The sequence below is a fragment of the Capricornis sumatraensis genome, chromosome 3 (genome assembly GCF_032405125.1).
Source record: "Capricornis sumatraensis isolate serow.1 chromosome 3, serow.2, whole genome shotgun sequence".
Classification (NCBI taxonomy): domain Eukaryota; kingdom Metazoa; phylum Chordata; class Mammalia; order Artiodactyla; family Bovidae; genus Capricornis; species Capricornis sumatraensis.
In genome coordinates this window covers 49,272,164-49,298,016 of record NC_091071.1, presented here as the reverse complement: position 1 = coordinate 49,298,016, position 25,853 = coordinate 49,272,164, and the positions used below count along the sequence as shown (strand labels likewise).

General features: G+C 50.4%; 1 protein-coding gene across 1 annotated transcript in view; it reads left to right on the top strand.

Annotated features, from left to right (window-relative positions):
* MYO7B (myosin VIIB) overlaps window positions 1-25,853 on the top strand; it is a 78,734-nt gene that overhangs the window by 15,753 nt on the left and 37,128 nt on the right. The window contains exons 5-15 of the mRNA XM_068968441.1: window positions 2,299-2,420; window positions 3,407-3,549; window positions 5,697-5,810; window positions 7,279-7,432; window positions 10,207-10,283; window positions 11,716-11,835; window positions 12,117-12,259; window positions 15,298-15,508; window positions 16,098-16,233; window positions 21,393-21,556; window positions 24,341-24,478. Of these exons, the coding sequence (XP_068824542.1) occupies window positions 2,299-2,420; window positions 3,407-3,549; window positions 5,697-5,810; window positions 7,279-7,432; window positions 10,207-10,283; window positions 11,716-11,835; window positions 12,117-12,259; window positions 15,298-15,508; window positions 16,098-16,233; window positions 21,393-21,556; window positions 24,341-24,478 (1,522 nt within the window). The remainder of the gene's footprint in view (window positions 1-2,298; window positions 2,421-3,406; window positions 3,550-5,696; window positions 5,811-7,278; window positions 7,433-10,206; window positions 10,284-11,715; window positions 11,836-12,116; window positions 12,260-15,297; window positions 15,509-16,097; window positions 16,234-21,392; window positions 21,557-24,340; window positions 24,479-25,853) is intronic.

Here is a 25,853-nt window from a genome sequence, read left to right as displayed (position 1 = left end):
CAAATGAGTCAGCTCTTCGCATCAGGTGGCCAAAGTATTGGAATTTCAGCTTCAACATCAGACCTTCCAATGAACATCCAAGACTGATCTCCTTTAGGATGGACTGATGGGATCTCCTTGTAGTCCAAGGGACTCTCAAGAGTCTTCTCCAACACCATAGTTCAAAAGCATCAATTCTTCGGCACTCAGCTTTCTTTAGAGTCCAACTCTCACATCCATACATGACCACTGGAAAAATCATAGCCTTGACTAGACTGACCTTTGTTGCCAAAGTAATGTCTCTGCTTTTTAATATGCTGTCTAAGCTGGTCATAACTTTCCTTCCAAGGAGCAAGCATCTTTTAATTTCATGGCTGCAGTCACCATCTGCAGCTCTCTTGGGTAAACTTTACTTAACAGTACCTACATTTGCCACTTCGCTTAACTAGTAAGCATTGCTCATGTTCCTGCTCTGTGCAGACCTGGATTAAGGGGCTGCGCAATATTCTCTGACTAGATGGACCATAATTTCCCACATTTATGTTACTTCCAATGTTCCACAATTGCAATGACAAAAAAAAAAAATAATGCTTTAAAGAGCAGGAAGCATTTGTGGAGAAAGCTTTTTCTGATTTTAAGATTCTTTCTTTAGACTAAATGAAAGTGAAAGTGAAGTCGCTCAGTCGTGTCTGACTCTTCGCGACCCCATGGACTGCAGCCCACCAGGCTCCTCCGTCCATGGGATTTTCCAGGCAAGAGTACTGGAGTGGGGTGCCATTGCCTTCTCCACCTGTAATTTCTCTTTCATGAGGGGCCATTGCTCTGTCCAAATAGGCTCATCATTTTTCCAAGTTATTTTAATAATTGTATTGTTTGTTAAATGAGCAGTGGCTCCCAGGGAAAATGTGGAATGTATATCTGAGCTTGCCATATCTTATATCTTTTTATTAAAAGCATATATCTTACTTTTCCTTAGCAACTATGAAGTGTCATGTATATTAGCACTTTATAGATTGGTGAATATATTTATTATATCATATTATAATATACATTTATTATATCATATTATAATATATTCATTATATATAAATATATAGTTATATATCAATATATTATACATTATATATTTATTAATAGTTTAAAATCTCTTTAGTTTTTCTGTAAGAAAAACTTTTTGTAAGAGGAAGTTAATGTTCAGTAATTAATGTTTTAAAATCTTATTTTATTTGGAAATGACCTAGCTATTCAATAAACTTTTATTATTTAGTTTAGTACAACTGTAGAAATTTAAGTTATCCCAATCTTAAGAGATTATTTTAGATTATAATAATAGACTGTTCTATTAAAAATATAATTTTTTTAAAGGATGCTTTACATGTGGAAATAAGAACCATTTATAAAGGGATTGCCCTAAGAAAGCTAAAAAAAAAAAAAGGAAAAAATAAAAATAAAAAACCTCCAAAAACCTGCCCTCACTGCTGTAGAGAAATACATTGGGCCAAAGACTGTAAGTCTAAATTTGATGTTGAAGGAAAACCTATTCCAGGAAACTCCAAGCAGGGACTCCCCCAGGTCCCCTTCAACAAAAACCTGGGGCAAATTCCATCTTTTACCTGAAACCCTCAACATCTGGCAGTGCTGCCGTCAATATACCAGCTTTATTTTTAGATAATATGAAGTTAATGAGCTCTATTTAAATTCAAACTCATGTGAACTAAAAAAGAAAAAATCAATATTAAATATAATGTTTATTTAAATATAAATATAACTTAAATATAATTGTTTGCTAATCTAATTAAGACATGTCTTAAGTCATCAACATTATATAATACTTTTATTATGTCTAGGTTTAAGGGAAACTAAATTTGTCAACAAAAAGGTAACTCTTTAGACTGAAGGCAGGATAATTTTGAAGGGGCTTGCAACTATGCCAGATTGCTTTCCCAAAGGACTGACGCCATTTCCCTCCTGTCCAGCATGAGCTTGCTGCTCACAGAGACAATGTTACATCAGGGCATGGCATCACCCAGTCTCATTCATTCATCTATGGTGACTAAACATTGAGCCAGTGACCCTGGGATGAACCAGATATGAGCAGGACTGTGCAGCTGAGCAGAGAAGAAAAGATGAACACACCAATAACGAGCACAAAGTTAGCAGGGGATGTCAGGGCAAACGCAGTGCGACCTCTTCACGGGGAGAGAGCGTCTTTGTTCAGACTGGCTCAGAAAGTGGACCTGTGGTGGGTTTGCAGGAGAGTCAAGAGATGGTGAAAAATAGTTGTTTCATTGACTGATGTACCTGTACGCCTCTTTGCAGTGGCGAGTCTGGGGCAGGGAAAACAGAGACCACCAAGCTCATCCTGCAGTTCCTGGCCACCATCAGCGGCCAGCATTCGTGGATTGAGCAGCAGGTCCTGGAAGCCAACCCCATCCTGGAAGGTAAGCAGTCACCCACCAGACCAGCCTCCTTCCCAGGCTCTGCAGGCTGGTGATTTCCTGCCAGGCAGTGCTCCTGGGGAAGAAGGATAGGGTAAGACAGAAACTTTCAGCAACTTCTCAGGATTCCCCAGGACACGAAAGACAAGGATGGGGTGGATGGTAGTATGGCGGCTGCCAGGAAGCACAGAAAAGAAACACTGATGACCTTATTAGCTTTCACAGGTGTGTTTTCCATACACGGGATCTTAAGCATTCCTTTAAAAAAGAATCCAAGATAAAATCAATTTGGGAAATTCTGGGATTGGATTATTGATACACAGAAGGATCCCAAATGTATTATGCTAATAAAAGTAGCCAGACCCTCTTATTTTTTTCATTTACCGTACAAGTGAGGATGTGTGCACAAAAAGATCTTTCTTTATGCAGTCACATCATCAAACAGCTCTATAGAATGCACTCCAGGTCATACTGCAACCCAAATGCCATCTGGTCTAACCTCCACTCCCTGGCTTATGCCAGCTCTTGTCACTCTCCTTGCAAGCCAGCCCTCTCTAGCCTAGTCTCTACCCCGCAGCCTGAGCAATCTTTCTCAAATGCACCCAAACTTCCTCAGGAGGCTTTCTGCTTCCCTCATTGCCCCTGGGACTAATTCCGAACTTCTTAGCTTCACGTTCAAGGTTCTTCACCACTTGGCCCCACCTGGGAATGGTTCCATCCGTCTTCCTCTGCTTTTCTCCTGTATCCTACGGTCCAGCCGAATTTCCCTTCCTGAAAGCACCCTTCATGCTTTCTGACCTCCTAACCTTTAGCTGCACTTTGACTTCCTCTTAGCAAACCCTTGGCCGCCACCACTGTCTGGTGTGAGCCTACCCATCCTTCAATTCTGGACTTAGCTACCTCCTCTGAGAAACCTTCCCAGAAAATCTCACTAAAAGTAAAATTTCTATTCTCTGCTCCCATCGTGGGCATCATCCTCTGGCCTGTAGCCTTTGGAAATGCCAAGACAATCCGAAATGACAACTCAAGCCGCTTCGGGAAGTACATTGACATCTACTTCACCTCCAGTGGGGTGATTGAGGGGGCACGCATCGAGCAGTTTCTCCTGGAGAAATCCCGGGTCTGCCGGCAGGTAAGGCCTCTGCCTACTACCCTGGTCCTGGGGAACCTCCCCTTGCCCCAGGATGGGAGTCCGGGGATTGGGGAGGCTTCCAAGAGAGTTCCTTTCCATCGCTCTCCATACCTCTCTCCCTCCTCCCGGGGATCCCCCCAGGCCTTGTCTCACTGCCATTGAACCCTGGCCTGAGATGGGCCAGGGACCCCTAGAATTGGGCAATGATGGTTCTTCCCCAATATTCAAGGAAATGATAGGGCTTTCTGTTTTGAATTTTCCATCTATATAATTGTCTTCATTATTTGGTGCTTACTACTCCTCACCTCTATTAGAATTAATTCTGAGGCCAGGTAAGTCCTCAACTGGGGGTGGGTGTTTCTTCAGATGTATTGGGGGCCCTGTCAGAAGGACCTAGATGACGCTGTCCAGAAGACCCCCTGGCCAGGAAGTGAGGTGGCATATGGTTTGTGTCGTCACGTGGGGTCTCGTACTCACAAGGGCCCCACATTTGGTTTAGTGCTCTGTTGCCACCATCTTGAAATTCTTAATAACTCTTTAGAGAGACTCTCCATGTTTTCAGTTTGCACTGTGCCCCACAGATCAAGTAGACAGTCCTGGCTGACAAAGACCCCAAAGCATGACAGCCACATCAGCAGAGTTAACAGAGCCTTGTTGAGGGTAGGATACTCCTCTCATGTAATGGTATAACCCCTAACACGCGTGCGTGCGTGCTCATGAAGTTTCAGAATGGGGCCATGTCACTGAAGGGGCTGGAGATGTGTATGAGAACAGACAGACACCTGGACACTGTGGCAAGCTGAAGAAGGAAGCTCACCTTTAGTGACCCCTGCCTGATACCAGGTGTTTCCCCCGTGTTATCTCATTAGATCTTCACAACAACTCTTTGTCCCCATCGTATGGATGAGGAAACCAAGTCCAGGGTAACTTACCTAGGTCCCAGAGCTAGTAGAAGGTAGAATCTCTCTGACTCCAAAGTTTGCCCTTTCCAGAAACTTATAGTTCTTCACATAGTGGTTGGTGAATTCATAGAACTTGGTCCTCATAGAGGCATCCCAGAATGTACAGGAGACTTCTAAAGCAGATCAGAGACAAGTCCTATCCATGATAAGATTAAAAATTTTGTGGGGATGGGGGTTGGGGAAGGGACTTCCCTTGTGGTCCAAAGATTGGGACTTCATCTTCCAAAACAGGGCATGCAGGTTTGATCCCAGGTCAGAGAGCTTAGATCTCACATGCCTCAGGGCCAGAAAACATATAACAGAAGCAATATTGTAACAAATTCAATATTTTAAAAACAGTCCATGTCAAAAATTTTTGGGGGGCGTGTAAGTGGGATCGCAGAAGTGGACACGACTGAAGCAATGGAGCATGCATGCACGCAGTCTCAGTAAATGTACTAGTGATGTGTAGAAAGGACATCTAATGGTTCTGAGGAAGAAGAGGTCGTCTGAGGAGTGGGAAGGCAGGGGGAAGAGGAACTCCCCCTTTAACACTCTATACTTGGAATTGCCTGAATTTATGAGCACAGAGATGTGCTCATAAATAATGTTTAAAAATGCAGAAGACCCAGCTAGGTAAACCTGTGGAAGTCAGATCCCCAGGGGTCACGAGGTGATAGGAAGCCTTCGTTGCTGTTATTGTTGCTCAGTCACTAAGTCGACCCCACGAGGCTCCTCTGTCCACGGGATTTCCCCAGCAAGAATACTGAGTGGGTTGCCATTTCCTTCTCTAGGGGATCTTCCTGCAGGATCAAATCTGTGTCTCCCACATCTGTTGCATTAGCAGATGGATTATTTTGCCACTGAGCCACCAGGAAAGGCTTTCCCTAGACTGTAGAGCTGGGAATTCTGAGTCAGAGAGCCCGGATGTGAATCCTGACACCTTGCTTTGCCTGTGACTCTGGACTGCGGGGGCAGTCAGGCTACAGGAAAGTGCCAGGGAGTGACACTCTGCACGGAGCTGTCAGGATGAACTGGCCGCGGGTGAGGCCAGCGACCAGGCGTGCTCATCCCTTGGGTCAATGCCAGAGCCCTGCTGGCTGGGGAGCAGGGAGACTGGGACAGGGCTGGGGCCAGGAGACAGTTCTGAGGACCCGGAGCCTCAGGGAAGCTGCTTACGAGCTCCTGGAACTCCCTCCCTGCCAGGCCCCGGAGGAGCGGAACTACCACATCTTCTATTGCATGCTCATGGGGATGAGCGCCGAGGAGAAGAAGCTGCTGGGCCTGGGGACGCCCTCGGAGTACCACTACCTCACCATGGTGAGGCCTCTGCCCCCTCCCCGACCCTCCTCCCCTCTCCCTTCCTGCCCCTCCCCTCCTCCCCATCCCACCTCTCCCTGCCCTGCCTCTTACAATGAGGAAGTAAGAAGGGCCAGTTCTTGCTCAACACTGGTTTACAGCCTCATAAAAGCCCAGACCCTGGGCGGGGACTGGGGGCTCCCTTTCCCCTTCTCCACTCCACCCTTCTGTGTTTGGCATCCACTTTACAACCAGCAGAGGATTGCTCTTGGCCGTGAGAGTCCTACCCTTGCGCGTGTGCTTCCTTGTTTTCTGCAGAGCCTATAGTCCTGCCCCACAAGCCTCACCTTCCTTCGGTCCTAATGGACAGAAAGCTCCTGGCCACCCCGTAGCTCCCCCCTCATTTCATCCCAGTCACCGTCCTCCTAGGTGCCCCTAGAACTTGAACTCCAAGAGAGCAGAGGCCTTGCTCAGTTGTGTCCCCACGCCCAGAACATTGCCACACAAGCAGTCTCACAAGTTGGGCTTGCACTGTCGACAAGAGAATGAATGAGATCCACCTCTTGACACTTTCTCGTGCCTAGCCCCTGTCTTGCCTGTCTCTGCCCGAGGCCTTCATCATCTCTTGCCTAGACCATGGTGCTGCTTTCCTACTGAGTGCCCCCTCTCCCCAGACTTGAGCCTGAATCTATCATCCGCCCCACAGATCTCCCATACAGGGCACCTGACAGACCATATTCCTGGTCACAGCTCTTTGGAAGTTCCTTGTGGCTCCTTGGCAAGTTTTCCAAGTCCCTCCAGATCCCACCATCTGCCAACCTCTCCTCCTCCACATGACCCCAGCCTCTTTGCAACCTTCCTGCCTCCCATCTCACAGCCTAACTCAAGCTGATTTCTGCCAAAACCCTGTGCTGCTATAAAGCTCAACCTGTGGAACCAGCTCAGGTGCCTCCTCCAGGAAGCCTTTCCCCAGTTTCCAGGAGGGCTGGCCAAGCCCCTGTTTGTCTCAGCATCTGTAAAAGCCTATGACATAATCTTTCTGCCCCCTCTCCTGGATGCAACGGCATGCAGAGCAGGGCCAGCTCTCTCCATTGATGAATTCCCAGTAAGTACCCCAGGGTCTGACACACAGTGAGCCTTAGAAAGAGTTTGTTAAAGGAATTAACCCATGGTATTCCCCCAAGAGACTGAGGCAGGCATTACCCTGGATGGTTGACAAATAGAGGCTCAGAGAAACTGAATGACTTCGCTATGGCCACACAGCTATCAAGCTACCATAGAATTCTGGGTCTATATCACCATAATCCTGCCTTTGGAAATACCTTTGTGTATTTTATGAGCTTGGTCCTCCAGGTGGTCCCATGGGACCCACCCAGAGCCAATGAAGTATCACTTACCAGGGGCCTTTGGCTGAGTCTCTGATATATCCCTGCCTTGCTGGCCCTACAATGGAGAAGGCCCCCAAAAGCTGATGTGTTCAATCTTTCAGGGGAACTGTACTTCCTGTGAGGGGCGCAATGACGCCAAGGACTATGCCCATGTCCGCTCGGCCATGAAGATACTCATGTTCTCTGACTCTGAGAACTGGGACCTCAGCAAGCTGCTGGCCACTGTTCTCCACCTGGGGAATGTGGAATTCATGGGTAATGCTGTTTCCACCCAAAGTACACCCCCCTGGGGAGGAAGAATGGGGACTAGAGGAGGAAGAAATCCCTGTGGGTTCTCATCCAAAGGGCCCATCAAAGTTACAATGTGTTGGAAAAGTACATTAGGAATTTTAGCCATAATTTTGGAGGTCTTGTGGAGTTAGGGGGAAGATGCCAAAGTTTAGGGCCCTCCAAAGGTGAAGACATTGATCAATCATCCCTAACTTTTGGCTGGAAACCCAAAGGGTAAACAAAGCCTTGCATGAACTTTGAGTAAGCAAAGCCAGGCATGAACTTGCAAGCCTTTTCTAAACATCCAGTTGGTCTGGAGACTTAAGTGTCCGGGACTGTTTTGTTAGTGCCCCAAGTGCCTGACAGCAATTACTGACAATCCTCTCTGGAAGAAAGCAACATCAACTTAGATTACAAATTATTCCTTTAAACAGTTTCAAACACAACATCCAGCATGCATCCAAAAATAAATAGGAACAAGGAAATGAGACATTATAAGCAAGGACCAGCAGTCATGACGGACAATAAAAACAGAGCCACAAAGACTTCAGAGACTGGGATAGCTGAGCACAGACCACAAAGCACCTATGCTTGTTATATTCAAGAAAGAAAAAGCCAAGCTTGAAAATTTAGACAGGGAACTGGAAAGTATAAAAAAGTGACATTACAGATTTTAAAGTGAACCACATCAAAATTCTAAAGTTAAAAAAGTTAAAACCAAAATGAACTCTATGGATGAGTTTAACCTCCAGTTTTATAATGTGAAAAAGGAGAAAAAGTCAGAAAAAAAACTGTGTGTACAGCACAGAAAGACAAAAAAGATGGAAAATATAAAAGAGAAAATAGGAGACCTAGACGATAACAGTGAGAAGATATAGTATACATTTAATTAGAGTTCTAAAGGGAAAGAGAAACTGTGTGTGCAGCATGGAAAAAGAAAAAAGATGGAAAATAGGAACTTCCCTCGAGGTCCAGTGGCTAAGACTCCACATTACCAATCCAGGGTTTCCAGGTTCGATCCTGGGTCAGAGAACTAGATCTCACATGCCGCAACTAAAGGACCTGAATGCTGCAACAAAGACCCAACGCAGCCAAATAAACAAGTAAATATTTTTTAGAAGATGGAAAAAGTAAAAGACGGAGTAGCAGCCCTCAAAGATAGAGTGAGAGGCTGTAGAATACATTCAATCAGAGTTCTAAAGGGAAAGAGAGGGCTGGGACCGAAGCACTTGAAGACTATGGCTGGCTCTAGATCCAGTGAAAGACACCGGCTCACACAGCAGTGGGGAAAAGACAGACTTCTCAGTGAGCTGTTCCAGAGCGACGGGGTATGCATGTAGAAGCCAAGAACCACTATCTCAGATCGTATAAGGAAACCTACTCCAGCAAGCTGTCGCTGGCTGAGCAAACGGCACTTCTGCTGGTAAACAGTGGGTGCTGACAAGCAGGGGGCATCAGGACATGGAACACTATCAAAAGTGATGTTGAGGAAATGAAACCAGGCAGAAGAATGCAGAGAGCTCACACACACAATTTAAACACAGATAAAATTAAATGCTACAGGGCTTCGCTGGTGGCTCAGCCGTTAAGAATCTGCCTGCCAAAGCAGGAAACGCGGGTTCGATCCCTGATCTGGGAAGATCCCACATGCTGCGGGGCAACTAAGCTACAACTGTCGAGCCTGTGCCCTAAAGCCCAGGAACCGCAGCAAGAGAAGCCACGCCCTGCAACTAGAGAGTAGCCTCCCCTCCCTGCAATTAGAGAGAGAGCCAGTGCAGCGCCCAAGACCCGGCGCAGCAAAAAGTAGATAAAGACATATTTTTTAAAAATTAAATGCTACAAAGGAATGCAGGTAGTTAGATGACACACAAGTAAATGGGTAAAATTAAATGCAGCTTAGTGGTTAAATCAGTGAGGGACAGGGAGGCCTGGCATGTTGTAGTCCATGGGGTCACAGTCAGACTCAACTGAACGACTGAACAGCAACAGGGATTAACATATAGGTAGTAAAAAGATAAGGAAAAACCAAGGAAGTGGTTTCTGTGGTGGTCAGGAGAATACTGCCTTCGGTAGAGGAACTGGTCTGAGCCCGAAAGGTCGTGGGAGGCCCCGGCTGTTTATGAAGCTCTGGGTTTGGCTTTAGTGGTTGCTTTACAATGTTGACATTATAATTATCCATTATAACATACATTTGGGTTTTATGCGTTTCTTATCCATACGGGTTAGTTTACAATTTTTAAGTCTAAAGAAGAAAAAAAATGACAGAAACAGCTTTCTTCCCTCCCTGCAGCTCAGCGGCCCTAAAGGGAGGGACTCAAAGGGGAGGGACTGAACCAGGAGGTGGGTCTGGAGACTTGCCGCAGAGCTGGGCCCTGCTTCATCCTTTGCTGAATGAATGAGCACACCTAGGTTTCCAAGGACAGCAGAGTGGATGGAAGGAGACCAACAGGTCTTCCTCTCCCTTGATAGACCCCACCCGCCCCACCGGCACCAGACTTCTCCCTCCAACAGTGTCAGACTCCCCTTAGAGTCAGGATCTCAGTCTGGGCAGCAGGGGACATACCCTGTGAACAATGGTTAGAAGCGCAGTGTTGATAGTCCCCAGAGAGGCCACGGCGCTCAGAGGGGGCCTGGGAGAGGCGGTGCCCGGCACCCAGGGGTGGCTGTCTCCGAGCCATGCGTCTGGGACAGCCTCCCGGGGCCTCTGTCCCATGCCTTCAGGCCACTTTGCCTCTCAGGGCCATTGCTTCTCTCTGCAGCTGCGGTCTTTGAGAACCTGGACTCCTGTGACGTGATGGAGACCCCCGCCTTTCCCACCGTGATGAAGTTACTGGAGGTAACTCTGCTCTTCTGTCCGCCAGCCTCCTTTTTTTGTGAGCAGCCCCAGGGCCTGGGCTGGCAGCCCTTCCCAGTCTCCGGTTCCTGCCTGCCAGGCTCTCGCTCACCTTCTCCCCTCCAACTCCCCTGTGGCGCACTGCAGGCCCTAGACGTGGGAATCAGGCCCGTGGAGCTAATCATTAACAAAGTCGCGGAACTGATCAGTTTGGCTTTAACATGTGTTTCTTGCCCTTTCCCTGACCTTCTTGCTCTTCCAGGGCCTTTGCTCAACTTCCTACCCCACCCATTCCCCAGGTTGTCCCCACTCAACCAATCTGAGGCCTTTACAGCAAGACATCCTCGCCCCATATCCTGGTCCCCAGGGCCTCTCCATGAGTTGTGCTCTTCTGGGCTGATGGAATGTACTCAGACCATTCCCCCTGCGTGTTATATTTGTTGTTGTTTTTTGGCTTTGCCACACTGCTGGCCCTGTAGGCATTTAGGCTGTTACCGCTGATACTTGTACTTTCTATATAACTTGCAAAGCAGGAAACTCAGGTTCAATCTCTGGGTCAGGAAGATCCCCTGGGGATGAAAATGGGAACCTACTCCAGTATTCTTGCCTAGAGAATTCCATGGGCACAAGAGCCTGGTGGGTTACAGTCCATGGGGTTTCAAAGAGTTAGATGACTGAGAGACTGACACTTTCACTTTCACACAGCATGTGGGATCTTAGTTCTCCAATGAAGGATAGAACCTGTGTCCCTTGCATTGCAAGCACAGAGTCTTAACTGCTGGACCACCAGGGAAGTTTCCCCTGCACATTATTAAAGAGATCAAATAGAGCCTTGACTTGGAGGACAAGTGATGGGGCTTTGGAATCACACCCTACTAACAGGTTCAGTGGGAAATTAATAGAATCAGAAGGGGAAAAAACCCATCACTTTAGGTAGGCACATTTTGCTGCTAACGTTTTTCACGTGGTTGCAGGGTTCTTAGAAACCTTGGGGATTTGCCAGCCAAGTCTTCTCTGCATGTGGGAAGGACTTCATCCAGACTCCTCTTGTTAACTTGGGCCTCCAGATTCCAGCAGGAGTGCCTTCTGCTGAGGTGTATTCAGATGTCAGTGGCCAGGCCTCAGAGCCCTCCACACCCACTGTTTTCCAGGGTCCACCCGATGGTGGGCCCAGTACCAGGATACCAACACAAGACTGGTCAACCAAGCAGCTAGCACGCTCAGGGCCCACCCAGCTGGCACATCCTTCCCTGACACTGATATCCCTGTGCTCAGACTGACGCTGGACCAGTCCTGCCAGCATCCTGATTCTGGTCCTAGTCACAGGCATCTCCCATCCTCAGGCTTTGGGCATGGGATGTTTGGTCACGAGAGAGCATGTTGGCACCAGGCCCTGCTCTATCAGCTGTGATGCCAGCCCCTACCTGCCTTCCAGGTGAAGGACCAGGCCCTCCGAGACTGTCTGACCAAGCACTCCATCATCATCCGCGGGGAGTTTGTCACCAGGCCCCTGAACATCACTCAGGCTGCAGACCGGAGGGACGCCTTTGTCAAGGTGCAGAGTTGTGGGAGAAGGGGCCTACATTTCTAGGTATTGAGTGTAGCTCCTTGCCTGGTGAGTGGACAGCAGGAAAGGGCAGAGTCTTGACTCTGCCAGTCCCCTGTCTGGTGACTGTGGGCTGCTAAGACTCTCCAGGGTGGTTTCTTGCCTTAAAGTAGGGGTGATTTCCCTCAGTAGGTCCAGTGTGCCTGCGGCCTTTCCAGGTAAACTTGGAGAAAGCAGCAGCCTTCCTCTCATGCATCAAAGCCTGTGGGTTCTACCCCATGTCTCTACAGGGCATCTATGGGCATCTCTTCCTGTGGATTGTCAAGAAGATCAATGCGGCAATTTTCACCCCACCTGCCCAGGACCCCAAAAATGTGCAAAGGACAATCGGCCTCCTGGACATATTTGGTTTTGAAAACTTCCAGAAAAATAGGTATGGAGGTCCCTGCACCTGCTTTCAGAAAAATGAGAGATAAGCTTAGGTCCTCCCTGAGCCAACTGGAGGGCAGCCATTCCTCCCCAGACTGGCTGGGAGCAGGGCCTCGCCTCCGCTCACAGACGCCAGGGTGAGTCCCTCAGCAAGACTGTGTCCTTCCTCAGTGAGACAGTTCATGCTCATCCCCTGGCATCCACAAGGTGTCTAGAAAAGGCCATATAGCTAAGAGCATCATGAGAGTCAGGCTGACACTCCAGCATTCATCACCCGTCTCAGGCTATCCACTCTTCTCACAAACTAGAGTGAATCATCACGTGTGGTTAAGGTGAAAGTGGAAATCAATAACACTAATGTGACTGTATCCTTGGGTGGGCTATCATACTAGGTGATGGGGAAGGCAGGGGATTTGTGGCCCATCCCCAATTTTTCAGTCTGATAAGGGTAAGGTGAGGCAGGACACTTCTGACCCCAGCCTGGAGGCTGAAGAGCTGGGGAAATGAAGCAGGTCAGAAAAGTAATTCCCAGCTAAGACTGCGATGAAGACTAGGGTGGAAGTAGACAGAGGCAGCAAGGGGAGCCAGGCCGTGGAGCTAGACAAGGGCAGGCGATGCTCTGGGGAAGTACCATCAAAGGGCCAAATGAGGAAACAAGGGCATGGGGACAAGCAAGCAGGAAGTCCCCTCCACGTGCAACCTAGCTTCCCAAGTGAGCCTGGCTCATTTAAAGCACTGGTGAGACAGAGCCTAGGCCTGGTTCTGTTACCAAATGGAATTCAGATCTGCTCACCCAAAGTGCATCAAAGCCAGTCTACTGACACCGGGTTGTGGTGAAGCAAAGCACAGCACTTACCCGAACTGCCTTCTGCAAGGGTGCACCGAGTACTCTTGTCAACTGCAAAAAAGTGCATGACCTAAAAGTTGAGACTTATGCTTTATTCAGCAGACATTCCTAGAACTTCAAGCCCAGGAGACAGCATCTCAAATAATTCTGAGAAAAATGCTCCGAGGAGGCGAGGGTGGAGCCAGGATATATAGGAGTTTTTTGCAACAAAGGGCAGGTAGAACATCAAAAGATTATTGTTAATAAGAGAAAACTAGATATCTCAAGTTAAGGTATTTAGCGCTTTTCTGTGCATGGAAAGATGCAAGAGTCTGGGTTCATTGAAATCGTCCCTTTGAAATGAATCTCAGATTTCTGGGGCCGGCACTCTGTGTTTGCACATCCTGAGTTTCTTCAAGCTGTACTGTTGTGAGTGGCTGCAATCTGACGGGCTTCCCTAGTGGCTCAACAGTAAAGACTCCGCCTGCATGCAGGAGACAGGGGTTCGATTCCTGGGCCAGGAAGATCCCCTAGAGGAGGAAATGGCAACCCACTCCAGTATTCTTGCCTGGAAAATCCCATGGACAGAGGAGCCTGGCGGGCTACAGGCCAAAGGATCTCAAAGAGTTGGGTGTGACTGAGTGACTGAGCGCAGAGGCAGTCTGACGACTGCTAGCTGGCCAGTGTTCCTGGTCTCCATCCTGAGTTCCCTCAGGGCTCATTGTGAGGGGTGGCTGCAATCGCTGATGGCTACCACATCACTCCACACTGGCCAGGCAGTGTGTTAACTCTCTTGGGTTAACAGACCTGAGCAACCAGCCTGAGGAACCATAAGGTTTTGCACAAATGGGCAACCCATCCTGAGGAAGAAATGCCTAAGTGAGACCCAAAGTGAAAGAAAGTGAAAGTGAAGTCGCTCAGTCGTGTCCGACTCTTTGTGACCCCATGGACTGTAGCCCACTAGGCTCCTCCACCCATGGGGTTCTCCAGGCAGAATGCTGGAGTAGCTTGCCATTTCCTTCTCCAGGGGATCTTCCCGACCCAAGGATTGAACCCAGGTCTCCCGCATTGCAGGCAAACGCTTTAACCTCTGAGCCACCAGGGGTGGCTGAACCAAAAGAGCAGGTCAGAGAAAGGAGGGTCTCGCATGTGTGAAGACTTAGAATTAGAGAAGGGCAGGCTGCCCTGTTGGAGAAGGAGGTGGCAACTCACTCCAGTGTTCTTGCATGCAGAATTCCATGGACAAGAGGAGCCTAGCAGGCTACAGTCCATGGGGTCACAGAGAGTCAGACACGGCTAACTGACTATCACTCACAGAGTCCCCTGCGTCCATTCCCTGGCAGTGTTGGGCAGGCTTTCCACTGTGTCATTGTCTGTCTGGATCCTGAAAATAATGGGAGCTCAGGTCCACAAGGATTCAAAGCAGGGGGAGAGCAGGGTGGGGTGGGGATCAGATCTGCACAGCCGAAACCTCTGTCTAGTGGCCATGGAGAGTGGTTGGAGGGGCGAGGCTGGAGGCAGAGAGAGCCATGAGGCGGTTGTTACTGCACTCCAGGTGAGAGAGAAGGGTGACCTGGATTAAGGGGGCAGCAGTGGGAGTGAAAAGAAGCAAGCAGATCAGGTGCTGTGTTGGATACAGCCCAGCTGGACTTTGGCAACAGGTTGGAGCTGGGGACGAGGGAGAAGTGTCAGGTATGCTGGCCTGGTTTCTGACCCGAGCCAGGGGTGATGAGTGGAGGGGCCACTTCTGGAGGTGAAATGGAGCCCAGGAGGAAGAATGAGTGGGAGGACTCGGGGAGGGGAAAGGGGTATGTCTGATTGATGCAAAGGAGCCCAGCCATCAATGACGGGTCTCCAGAAGCTCGTCTTAATACCAAAGCCACATACCCATGGGGCAGGGTGGCTACTGGACGCTTGGCCCCCAGAGATTGTCTCCATGTCAGGACAGTCTAGCTTGGCAGAGGATCCTGCTGGGGACCTTATGGAGTCAAAGTCAGGGTTTGATGCTAAGTGGAGCTTCCTCATTTCTCTGAATCTGTTTGCGGGATGGAGGAGGGGATGGAGGCGGAGGCAGGGGAAGAGGGAGGCTGTCCATCGGCCTGTACGGTGTTTGGGGGTGTGCTCTGTGGGTACACACGTGTGGGGCTGTGTGCCAGGGGTTGGCTGCAGTGGCAACCAAGCCAACCTTGCCCCCCGGGGCGGTGCTGCGCCTGCAGCTTCGAGCAGCTCTGCATCAACCTGGCCAATGAGCATCTGCAGCAGCTCTTTGTGCGGCACGTGTTCACCGTGGAGCAGGAGGAGTACCGCACAGAGAGCATCGCCTGGGACTACATCCACTACACCGACAACCGGCCCACCCTGGACCTGCTGGCCCTCAAGCCCATGAGCATCATCTCCCTCCTGGATGAGGAGAGCCGCTTCCCACAGGTGCGCCCCGGGCCCGCCCCCCTCAGGGCCAGACCCCATGCCTGGGAAACTCCACGGCTGCTGAAACCGCTGCCTGGGGGTTGGCAGAGCAGCCCCCGCCTTCCAGCCTTCCTCTCCTTCAAGGCTTGCCTCCTGGAGGAAGGCACCTGAGCCCCCCCTCACTTCTGCTCCTCAGCATAGATTATTTAGATTCAGGAACACACCCTCAGAGAGGGCTGGTTGAGCCTTGTGGGCCAAGGGCAGCACGGACTGCAAGACGAGGCCACACTTTCCTTCTTGCTTTGGGGGATTCTGCGTGTCTCTGGGGAGATGGACTCTCAGGTCGTCAGTAAGAGCTCTGATCCAGAGAAGGGAGATGCTCTGCTCCCGGGGAAGGCTACAGCCAGCGAGCTGGCAGCCGCTCTTCCTGCCTCGGCCCTCACTCAGGGAACAAGCCCCTGCCCCTGACACATCTGCTTGCTGTCTGTAGAAAGGCCCTCAGTCATTCTGAACCCAGTTGCTTTGCCCTTTGAGGGAGCCCCTGAGACCTGGGGGTGTACCCAGTGGCTGGGCTGTGGGTCCTCGGCCCATAGGGCATCCGTTCTTCCAGGGGACAGATGCCACCTTGCTGCAAAAGCTGAAGAGTGTCCACGCTAACAACAAGGACTTCCTGCAGCCCAAGAACATCCACGATGCCCAGTTTGGCATTGCCCACTTTGCTGGCGAGGTGCACTACCATGTAGAAGGTAGGTGAAGCTCCTCTCCACAGGCCCTTCCTTCCAAATCTGGAGCACCCCAGGGAGGCCGTAAGAAGGCTAGGTCATTTTGCAGAGGCAGCAATGGAACAGAGGGAATGGAATGGACCAGGCAGGTGTGTTTGTGTTTGGTTTTGTTGGTGATAGTTCTACTGAGAAATAATTCACATACCATAGAATTCACTCATTTGAAGTCAACAACTCAATGGTTTTTTTAGTATATTCATAGACTTATGCAGCTGTTGCTACAATTTTAGAACATTTACATCACCCCTCAAAAGAAATCCCCACTAGGGACTTCCCTGGCAGTCCAAAGGTTAAGGCTCCATTCTTCTAATGCAGGGGCCTTGCGTTCAGAAAGACAAAAGGAACTCCCATTAGCAGCCATTCCTCATTGCTTCCTAGTTCTCTCCAACCCCAGCAACTACTAATTTCTGTCTCTGTGGATTTGCCTGTTCTGGACATTTCACAGAAATGGAATCGTACACCGTGCGGCCTTTGTGACTGGCTTCTTTCACTGGGCATAGCGTTTTCAAGGTTCATTCCCATTGTAGAACGTTTCTGTACTGTTTCTTTATACTGCGGTACAACGGTCCACAGCACAGATACGCCACTTACTGTTTATCCTTTCATCAGCTGATGGATGTTTTTGGCCATTATGAATAATGCTGCTATTAACACTCATCTACAAGTTTTTATGTGGACATACGTTTTCACTTCTTGGGACACATACCTAAGAGAGGAATTGCTGGGTCGTGTGATATTTCTATTTAACTTTTGGGATAAGCACCAAACTGCTTTTCAAAGTGGCTGCACCATTTTACATTCCTATTAGCAATGTATGAATTTTCCAATTCCTACAGCTCCTTACCAACACATGTTAATTGTTTTCTTTTTTTTTTTATTGTAATAACCTTATCAGATATAGAATTTGCAAATATTTTCTCCTATTCTGTGGGATATCTTTTCACTCTCTTGGTAGTGAAAGTGTATATGTTGAGATAAGGTCAGGCATGTTTTTAAAGATTTTATTTATCTATTGACTGTGCTGGGTCTTCATTGCTGCACGTGGGCTTTCTCTGGCTGTGGCAAGCAGGGGGTCCTCTCTAGCTGCAGTGTGGTGTGAGGGCTTCTCAGTGTGGGGGCTTCTCTTGTTGCGGAGCACAGGCTGTAGGTTGCAAGGGCTTCAGCAGCTGCAGGACGCAGGCTCAGTAGCTGCGGCATGTGGCCCTGGAGCTCACAGGCCTCAGGAGTTGTGGCGTGTGGGTTTAATTGCCCCATAGCATGTGGGATCTCCCTGGACCAGGGAAATAACCCACCTCTCCTGCATTGACAGGTAGATTCGTAACCACTTGACCACCAGGGAAGTCCCAAGCATAGTTTTGATTAGAGCAATAAGGGGCTGAGCTGGTCAAGCTGCTGGTGTGCTTAGAAAAATGGGAGAGGTGGCCAGTGTGTGCTGTGATCAGGAAAATGAGGCGGGAAGCCAGAGGGTCACTCTGTGGCTTGTATGAAGAACTGAGGAGCTGCTGTGGTCTAACTGGAAACTTGGAGTCAGGGGTGCTCCAAGTACACTTTTCAGGTGGAGGGACAAGGCAGCAGGAGGGGCTGCTGTTTTCACATGGAGGAACGGAGGTGTTCTGAGACCAGGGGATTATTTCTGTTGGAGGAATGAGGAGGTAAGGGGGCTCCTTTATAACTCCCAGCAGATCCTGGCTTTGGGGCTCTTCCGAAAGGGGGAGACCAGAGCCAGTGGGACTTCAGAATTCCAGAACACAAAGACACTGAGCACATCAACCTCGGTGGGCTACTCAAGGCCAAGCTTTAGTTTTTGAAGTGATCTGCCACTTCCATGTATGCTAAGAATAAGGTAGCTTTCTTTCTAGGTTTTCGGAGCACAGAATTCCATTAATGTCCCTTAAAACAGCCTGCCAGGTTTTTTTCAGTGCCCTGCTGTCTTCATGACTTAAGCCCTATTACTCTGTCTTTTGGCGGGGATGGGGTGGGGGGAGGTTTCAGCCCAGGTGTGCCTCAATCATCCCCCTGGGGCGGGGAGGCTCTGTCTAAGCCTGGAAGGGCACAGGGTAACATCACATGCCTGCTCACCCCATCTGCAGAAGGCTGTCTTCTAGCATAGGGCTGAGAGAGGGGCTTATGTGCCAGCCTCCTCTTCAGGTGGCCTGGAGCCTGTCAAAGCAAGCTTGCTCTCACCACTCTCAGCTTGGTGAGGGCGGCTCGGTTTGAGCTCTTGGTCCAGTCTTCCCCTCTCACAGCACGTGCCAGCAGAGAGGGAATCAAGCTTCCTGCTTCCACCATTGACATGGCCTTCCCAGACCCCATACGAGGCTGTGCAGGCATGCACAGAGCACCCCACTAGGAAGGGGTGACTTAAAGGGAGAGGACAAGTCGAAGTCGGGCGCATGCGGGGTGCAGCCCTCAGCAGGCCCCCAGTCATCGTCTGGCCTGGTTTTGAGAAGCAACCATTCTCTGGTGCCTTCTTCTTGCCGTTCCATGCCCTGCCTCAGGCAGGTCCACTCTCTCCCATGTCAGGAGGGGAGACGTGCTGTCCGCTCGCCCCCAGACCCACGCTGTGTCCCCTGGCCAACATTCCCATAGCAACGTTCCACAAAGAGGTACAGGAATGCATTTTCTCACAGTCCCAGAGGCCAGGAGTCCAAGACAAACGTCAGCAGGACCGGATCCTTCTGAAATCTCTCCTGGCTTCTTTCTTGTTCCCGTGCCTTCCTCTTCTTGTAGCACACCACTCCGACTGGGTTAGGACCCACCCTAACAGCCTCATTTTACCTCCCTTACCTCCTCAAAGGCCCTCTCTCCACACACATTCCGAGTTACTACAGGTTAGGGCTTTAGCATATGGATTTGGGGGGCAAACAGCTCAGCCCATACACGCCCCTCTCCCTAATTTCTAGAGTCTCACTCCTTAAGCTGGAGGGCCCTCCAACTCTAGCATGTTGTTCCAAGGCCCCAGAGCAAGGTTGGTAGAAGGCCTTGGGGTGCCTAGGCCCTCAGAGTCTCCTTAGTAAGCAGCAGACATGCTTCATTCCCAAACCTACTGGCATGTGTGTGCACATGCATGTGTGTGCACACGTGTGTTCATGCAAGTGCTCACACGTATGTGCACACACTGCCTATGGGCACATGTTCAATTCCAAGACCAACGCAGTTTATACTTATAATGAGAAAAGAAATACGTCTTCAGTTCAGTTCAGTTCAATCGCTCAATCGTGTCCGACTCTTTGCGAACCCATGAATCGCGGCGCGCCAGGCCTCCCTGTCCATCACCAGCTCTCAGAGTTCACTCAGACTCACGTCCATCGAGTCCGTGATGCCATCCAGCCATCTCATCCTCTGTCGTCCCCTTCTCCTCCTGCCCCCAATCCCTCCCAGCATCAAAGTCTTTTCCAATGAGTCAACCCTTTGCATGAGGTGGTCAAAGTACTGGAGTTTCAGCTTTAGCATCATTCCTTCCGAAGAAATCCCAGGGCTGATCTCCTTCAGAATGGACTGGTTGGATCTCCTTGCAGTCCAAGGGACTCCCAAGAGTCTTCTCCAACACCACAGTTCAAAAGCATCAATTCTTCGGCACTCAGCCTTCTTCACAGTCCAACTCTCACATCCATACATGACCACAGGAAAAACCATAGCCTTGACTAGATGGACCTTAGTCGGCAAAGTAATGTCTCTGTTTTTGAATATGCTATCTAGGTTGGTCATAACTTTTCTTCCAAGGAGTGTCTTTTAATTTCATGGCTGCAGTCACCATCTGCAGTGATTTTGGAGCCCAAAAAAAGAAAGTCTGACACTGTTTCCACTGTTTCCCCATCTATTTCCCATGAAGCGATGGGACTGGATGCCATGATCTTCATTTTCTGAATGTTGAGCTTTAAGCCAACTTTTTCACTCTCCACTTTCACTTTCATCAAGAGGCTTTTTAGTTCCTCTTCACTTTCTGCCATAAGGGTGGTGTCATCTGCATATCTGAGGTTATTGATATTTCTCCCGGCAATCTTGATTCCAGCTTGTGTTTCTTCCATCCAGTGTTCCCATGATGGACTCTGCATATAAGTTTTAGGACCTCATAATCAGCAGGTCACCCACCCTGCCCCCTATCCTCGAAGCCAGGAAGCCAAGTGGTGTTTAATTTCTTTCCTTTCCCTGTTTCGGGCTTCCAGGAAGAGCAAAGCAGTGATTCCTGAGCCCCCTTGCTGGTTCCACGGGGACATGTGAAGCAGCTGCTCCTGTACAGACAGGCTTCTGGGGGAGGGTGGGCCTCCCAGCAGGAGTGGCCAGGCCTTCCTGTCCAGATTGCAAGCTCCCCGGATGCAGCCAGGTTGCCAGATTATCAGAAGTTATGGGGCTGGGCGGGCTTCTTCACTTTCTCCTTTTCCTTCTCTTCTGTTTTGGCTCCCTTATGTAGACAAGTGGTGGCTCAATCAGACTTACCCAGAGTTCCCCAGAAATTCAGAGCCCTGAAGAGAATCCACAGGCACCACCCTCGGGAGGTCTAAACCGCACAATGAGAGCACACTCTGTCTGCTGTGCTGCTAGCGGGTGGATATGGCAGTGACAGCAGGGGCTGGGAGGGCCAGGATGTTGAGGGGAAGGGACTCACTCCCACCAGTGGTCCGCCCGGGGAGCTGCGGCTGATGGAACAGATGGGAAGGCCTCTGGCTTCCCTGAGCTGAGTGACAGGGCCCAGGTGAAGGGCCACACAGGGCAGATGGGAGCCACGTGTGGGTCAGTAGGGCCTCCTGGAACAGATGACGCTCGAGCTGTCCTTGAAGCACAAGCCAGCATTATCCCGGAGGGCTTAGAAGGGAAGAACGCCCCAGAAATCTCTTGGGGGCCATGGGCCATCAGGAGAGGGGAGGCCCCTGGGGTGGGGCACAGGTACTAGGGGAGAGAGGAGACCCCCTGGGGTGGGGTGCAAGCTTGGATGAGGGAGTTTGGGGTGGGGATGGAGGGTTGTGGGGGCTGCAGGGTGTGGATGTGACATGACTTGGTGCTGAGCAGAGGCACTGATGCCAAGACGTGGGGAGGTGGAGGCGGGCATGGTGGCCTCCTGCCTGCGCCTCACCCTCCCCTCCCCGGTCTGAGCTGGCGGGGGATGGGGCTCTGCTTCCCCACAGGCTTCCTGGAGAAGAATCGGGATGTGCTGAACAGGGACGTCCTCACCCTGGTCCACTCCTCCCAAAACAAGTTCCTGCGGGAGATATTTGGGCTGGAGTCCAAGGAAAGCAGGCGGGGCCCTGGGACCATCATCCGGGTGAAGGCGGGCAGCCAGCAGTTCAAGGTGGGCTCTGGTGGCCCTGCTCTGCCTGGGGTCTGGGGGCCAGATAGGCATGGAGAGGCCCCGCTGCTTGGAGTCTGCAGTTGGAGATTCTCAACTGGGGTGCAGAGGTGACTGAAAAGGGGCTGAGGTACTGTGGGGGTAGTGGCCAGGGGCAGGAGCACAGAACTGCCTGCTTCCCAGTGAGCAGTGGTCTCTGTACGGCTCACTGAGTTTGTTTATGTTATTTCTTTCTATACTGGTCTCTGTGTATGTTTTATGGCGGGGTGTGGTGTATGTGGTATATGTGTGCTTTGTGTGGTGTCTAGTATGTGTGTGTTTTGTGTGTGTGCCATGTAGAGTGTATGTCTATGTGTGGTATGTGGGGTACATGTGTGTTTTGTGGGTATGTGTGTGTGGTAGGTGGGGTGTGTGTGTGTGGTATGCAGGGTACATGTGTGTTTTGTGGGTATGTGTGTGTGGTAGGTGGGGTGTGTGTGTGTGGTATGTGGGGTACATGTGTGTTTTGTGGGTATGTGTGTGTGGTAGGTGGAGTGTGTGTGTGTGGTATGTGGGGTACATGTGTGTTTTGTGGGTATGTGTGTGTGGTAGGTGGGGTGTGTGTGTGTGGTATGCGGGGTACATGTGTGTTTTGTGGGCATGTGTGTGTGGTAGGTGGGGTGTGTGTGTGTGGTATGTGGGGTACATGTGTGTTTTGTGGGTATGTGTGTGTGGTAGGTGGGGTGTGTGTGTGTGGTATGTGGGGTACATGTGTGTTTTGTGGGTATGTGTGTGTGGTAGGTGGGGTGTGTGTGTGTGTGTGTGGTAGGTGGGGTACGTGTGTGTTTTGTGGGGTGTGTGAGTGGTAGGTAGGGGGTGTGTGTGTGTGTGGTATGTGGGGTACATGTGTATTTTGTGGGTGTGTGTGGTAGGTGGGATGTGTGTGTGGTATGTGGGGTACGTGTGTGTTTTGTGGGGTGTGTGTCGGGTAGGTGGTATGTGTGTGTGTTTGTGGTATGTGGGGTACATGTGTGTTTTGTGGGTATGTGTGTGTGGTAGGTGGAGTGTGTGTGTGTGTGTGTGTGATGTGGTGTGTGTGGTGTGTGGAGTACGTGTGTGTTTTGTGGGTATGTGTGTGTGGTAGGTGGAGTGTGTGTGAGTGTGTGGTATGTGGGGTACATGTGTGTTTGTGGGTGTGGGTGTGTGGTAGGTGGGGTGTGGTGTGTGTGGTGTGTGGGGTACGTGTGTTTTGTGGGCGTGTGTGTGGTAGGTGGGGTGTGTGTGGTAGGTGCGGTGTGTGTGGTAGGTGGGGTTTGTGTGTGTGGTAGGTGTGGTGTGTGTGGTAGGTGGGGTGTGTGTGTGGTGTGGTGGCAACAGCTCTGGCCTGCTGACCAGGGAGGAGGGAACAGAGAGCCCCTGGTGCTCCTCAGAGCAGCCTAGGACATCCTGGCGGGGTGGGGGTCTCCCTTCACCCCTTAACAGTGACTGTTCCAGAAGAGCCCTGTGGGTCGTCTGATGAGGAGCTCCCCCAGCCCTGGGCCAGGAGACGAGGTCAGCACACTGGCACAGGAGCTGCGGGCGCAGGCATAGGAACCCCCAGCCCCACTCCATGCTGTAGTCCACACCGAGGGGCCCCACCCCCACCTCCGCAGGAGCTCCTAACACTTTAGTGCCCAGGGCCCACATCATGGCCACATGCAGAGCCAGCCCAGGGAGGCACCAAGGAGCTATGGGGCTTGCAGGAACTACCCAGGTCTGGAACCAGGTGGAGCTGAGCCAGACCCTCTGCCCTCATGGAGCCAGGCTGGACTCCACAGCTGAGGCCAGAGCACAGCCTGGTCCTGGCCCTGTAGGGCCTCCAAGGCATGTCCACAGGTTTCAGGGAGCAGGAAGAGGAGGAAAATACATTATTTTAAAACCAGGAGAATGCTGCCCATTGTTACTATACCTGCCAGGGATTGCATCCGATTCTCAGAGGCATTAAAGCATGAATTCGAGTCTCCAGACAGATGCAGTTTGGCAGTACATATGTTTGCCAAGCGCATTTGACCTTGGAAAAAGTTTGATCAAGGAGCATCGCCCAAGATCAGTATGGCACAAAAACATACACTACTCTTGGCCCAAGGCTTTCCTGGTGGCTTAGCGATAAAGAACCCACCTGCAATGCAGGAGACACAGGAGACTCGGGTTCGATCCCGGGCTTGGGAAGACTCCCTGGAGGAGGGCATGGCCGCCCACTCCAGTGTTCTTGCCTGGGAAATCCCATGGACAGAGGAGCCTGGGGGGTCACAGTCCACGGGTCCACAGAGTCGGACACAACTGAGCAACTAAGCACACACGCACCCTTGGCCTGGGGCTTGGGTTTTTTGTTTTCTCTTGCATCCATCATTTTAATATATTTTTTAAAAACTGTATACATTTACAGTAATGCTTACAATGTACAGTACATAACATTCAAAATGAACATATGAAATCTGTACAAAAACTGAAAAATGTAGAATGGCAAGGTAAAAATTGACATTGTCTCTTCACCCTGGTGCATCTCACTTTGGGGTCCCCACTGCTAGACAGGAGGCTTGCCTGGATCTGCTTGCCCAGATCTACTTGCCTCTGGGTTCCCAGTGTCTACTGGGTGCCTGCACACAGTAGGCACTTGGGGAACCTATGCTAAATGAATGGATGAGGGACTGGATGAATGATGAATGTAGCCCTGCCCACCTGTGGGACCTCAGCAGAAGCCCTCGCTGTGCCATGGGTCAGCTGTGCCCTGGACCGAGCTCCACTTGTGCCCTGTGTGTCTGTCTACAGTCTGCAGACTCCAGCAAGCAGCCCTCCACCTTGGCTGGCCAGTTCAAGCAGTCTCTGGACCAGCTGATGAAAATCCTGACCAATTGCCAGCCCTACTTCGTCCGTTGCATCAAACCTAATGACTACAAGAAGCCACTGGTAATGAGGGGAGTCTGGGGACCTGCACAGGATGAGGGGAGGTATCTAAGGGAATGAGTCTGATGGCATCTGGAGTCATGTCACGCCCTTCACCAGTGCCTGGGCAGCTTTGAAGCTATCTGCCCCCATTTTACAGATGGGGACACTGAGGCAAGGTGGCCAGTCTAGACCATTTGAAAGTTGGTGACCTTCAAGGCTTTGGCTCTCCCAGACCTCAAGTGTCTCCACACTGCCATTTGCTTGCCATTGGCCAAAGTGTGTTGCTTCTCTGAGCCTCAGTTTTCTCTTCCATAAATTCTGGATCTGCCAGCCTGCAGGAAGCAGCAAGGGTTGCCCATGACTCTGTGTGTGTGTGTGTGTGTGTGTCCGCGTGCCATATCTGCATAATTAAGCCACATTCCATAAGGGCAGCCACCAGTACTGTGACTTTAGAGGCTGACACCAACTACTGGTCACCGAGACCTGAGGGCATTAAACCCTTGAAAAGTGGCTTTATCTACTTAGGTGCTGGGTGGGAGCCTGCTCCCTACCCAGTCCCTGGGATTCCAGCTTGGGAATCCCACCCAGAGACTACGAATTTAAAGGCTTCCAGACATGGGAAGACGCCACCTGAAAGGAGAGAAAGTGATTTTTTAAAAAGTCTTATAAGAGAAAAAAAATTTCATTAAATAAAGTTCCTTTTTTGAAAGTATAAAATTATATGAATTTCAGGCTGGCCCAGGAAATCCAAAATGCATCTTCCTTAAATCACAATGCACAGATGTTAGATAGTAACTGTGCTCCCAAAGGCCCTCTGCCACAGGTGAGGGCCTGAGGGTCATGCTCAGGTCTTGTGGGTGCCCCTGGCTGAAACACCCCTGGGAGATGGCAGCTCCTGTGCAGGTATAGGGGAACCCAGGCTGAGGGGCCAGGCAGGCTCAAGGTTGGAACTCTGGCTCTGCCACTTAAGGATATGTCTCTGAGGCTCAGGCACCTCATCTTTAAATTGGAGCTAAGTACCCCATCCAAGTAGAGCTGTTGTAAAGATTAAAGGAGAAACAGCAGGTCCACCAGAAATACCGGACAAATGGAACGAATGTCGTTGCCCAAAACTGCTGGGTGGTCCTTGGCCCCATGAGCAGTTGCCTCGGTGGCCCTCCATGTTTCCAAGTGGGTGACTGCCTGCTGGTAGGCTTGCCAGATCGGAGGGTATGCATCTAGTTCCAGACACTCCTGGTTCCAGGTGGAGGGGGCTTCTCTAGGGTGCCAGCCATGGCTGAGCCCCCATACCCTTGTGCAAAGCACTGTGACCAAACGCCTCTCCAAATAGCTATCTCTGGAGGATGCAGAGACTAAATTGATTACAGGATTTTCTGAGTCTAAGTAGGGAATGTAC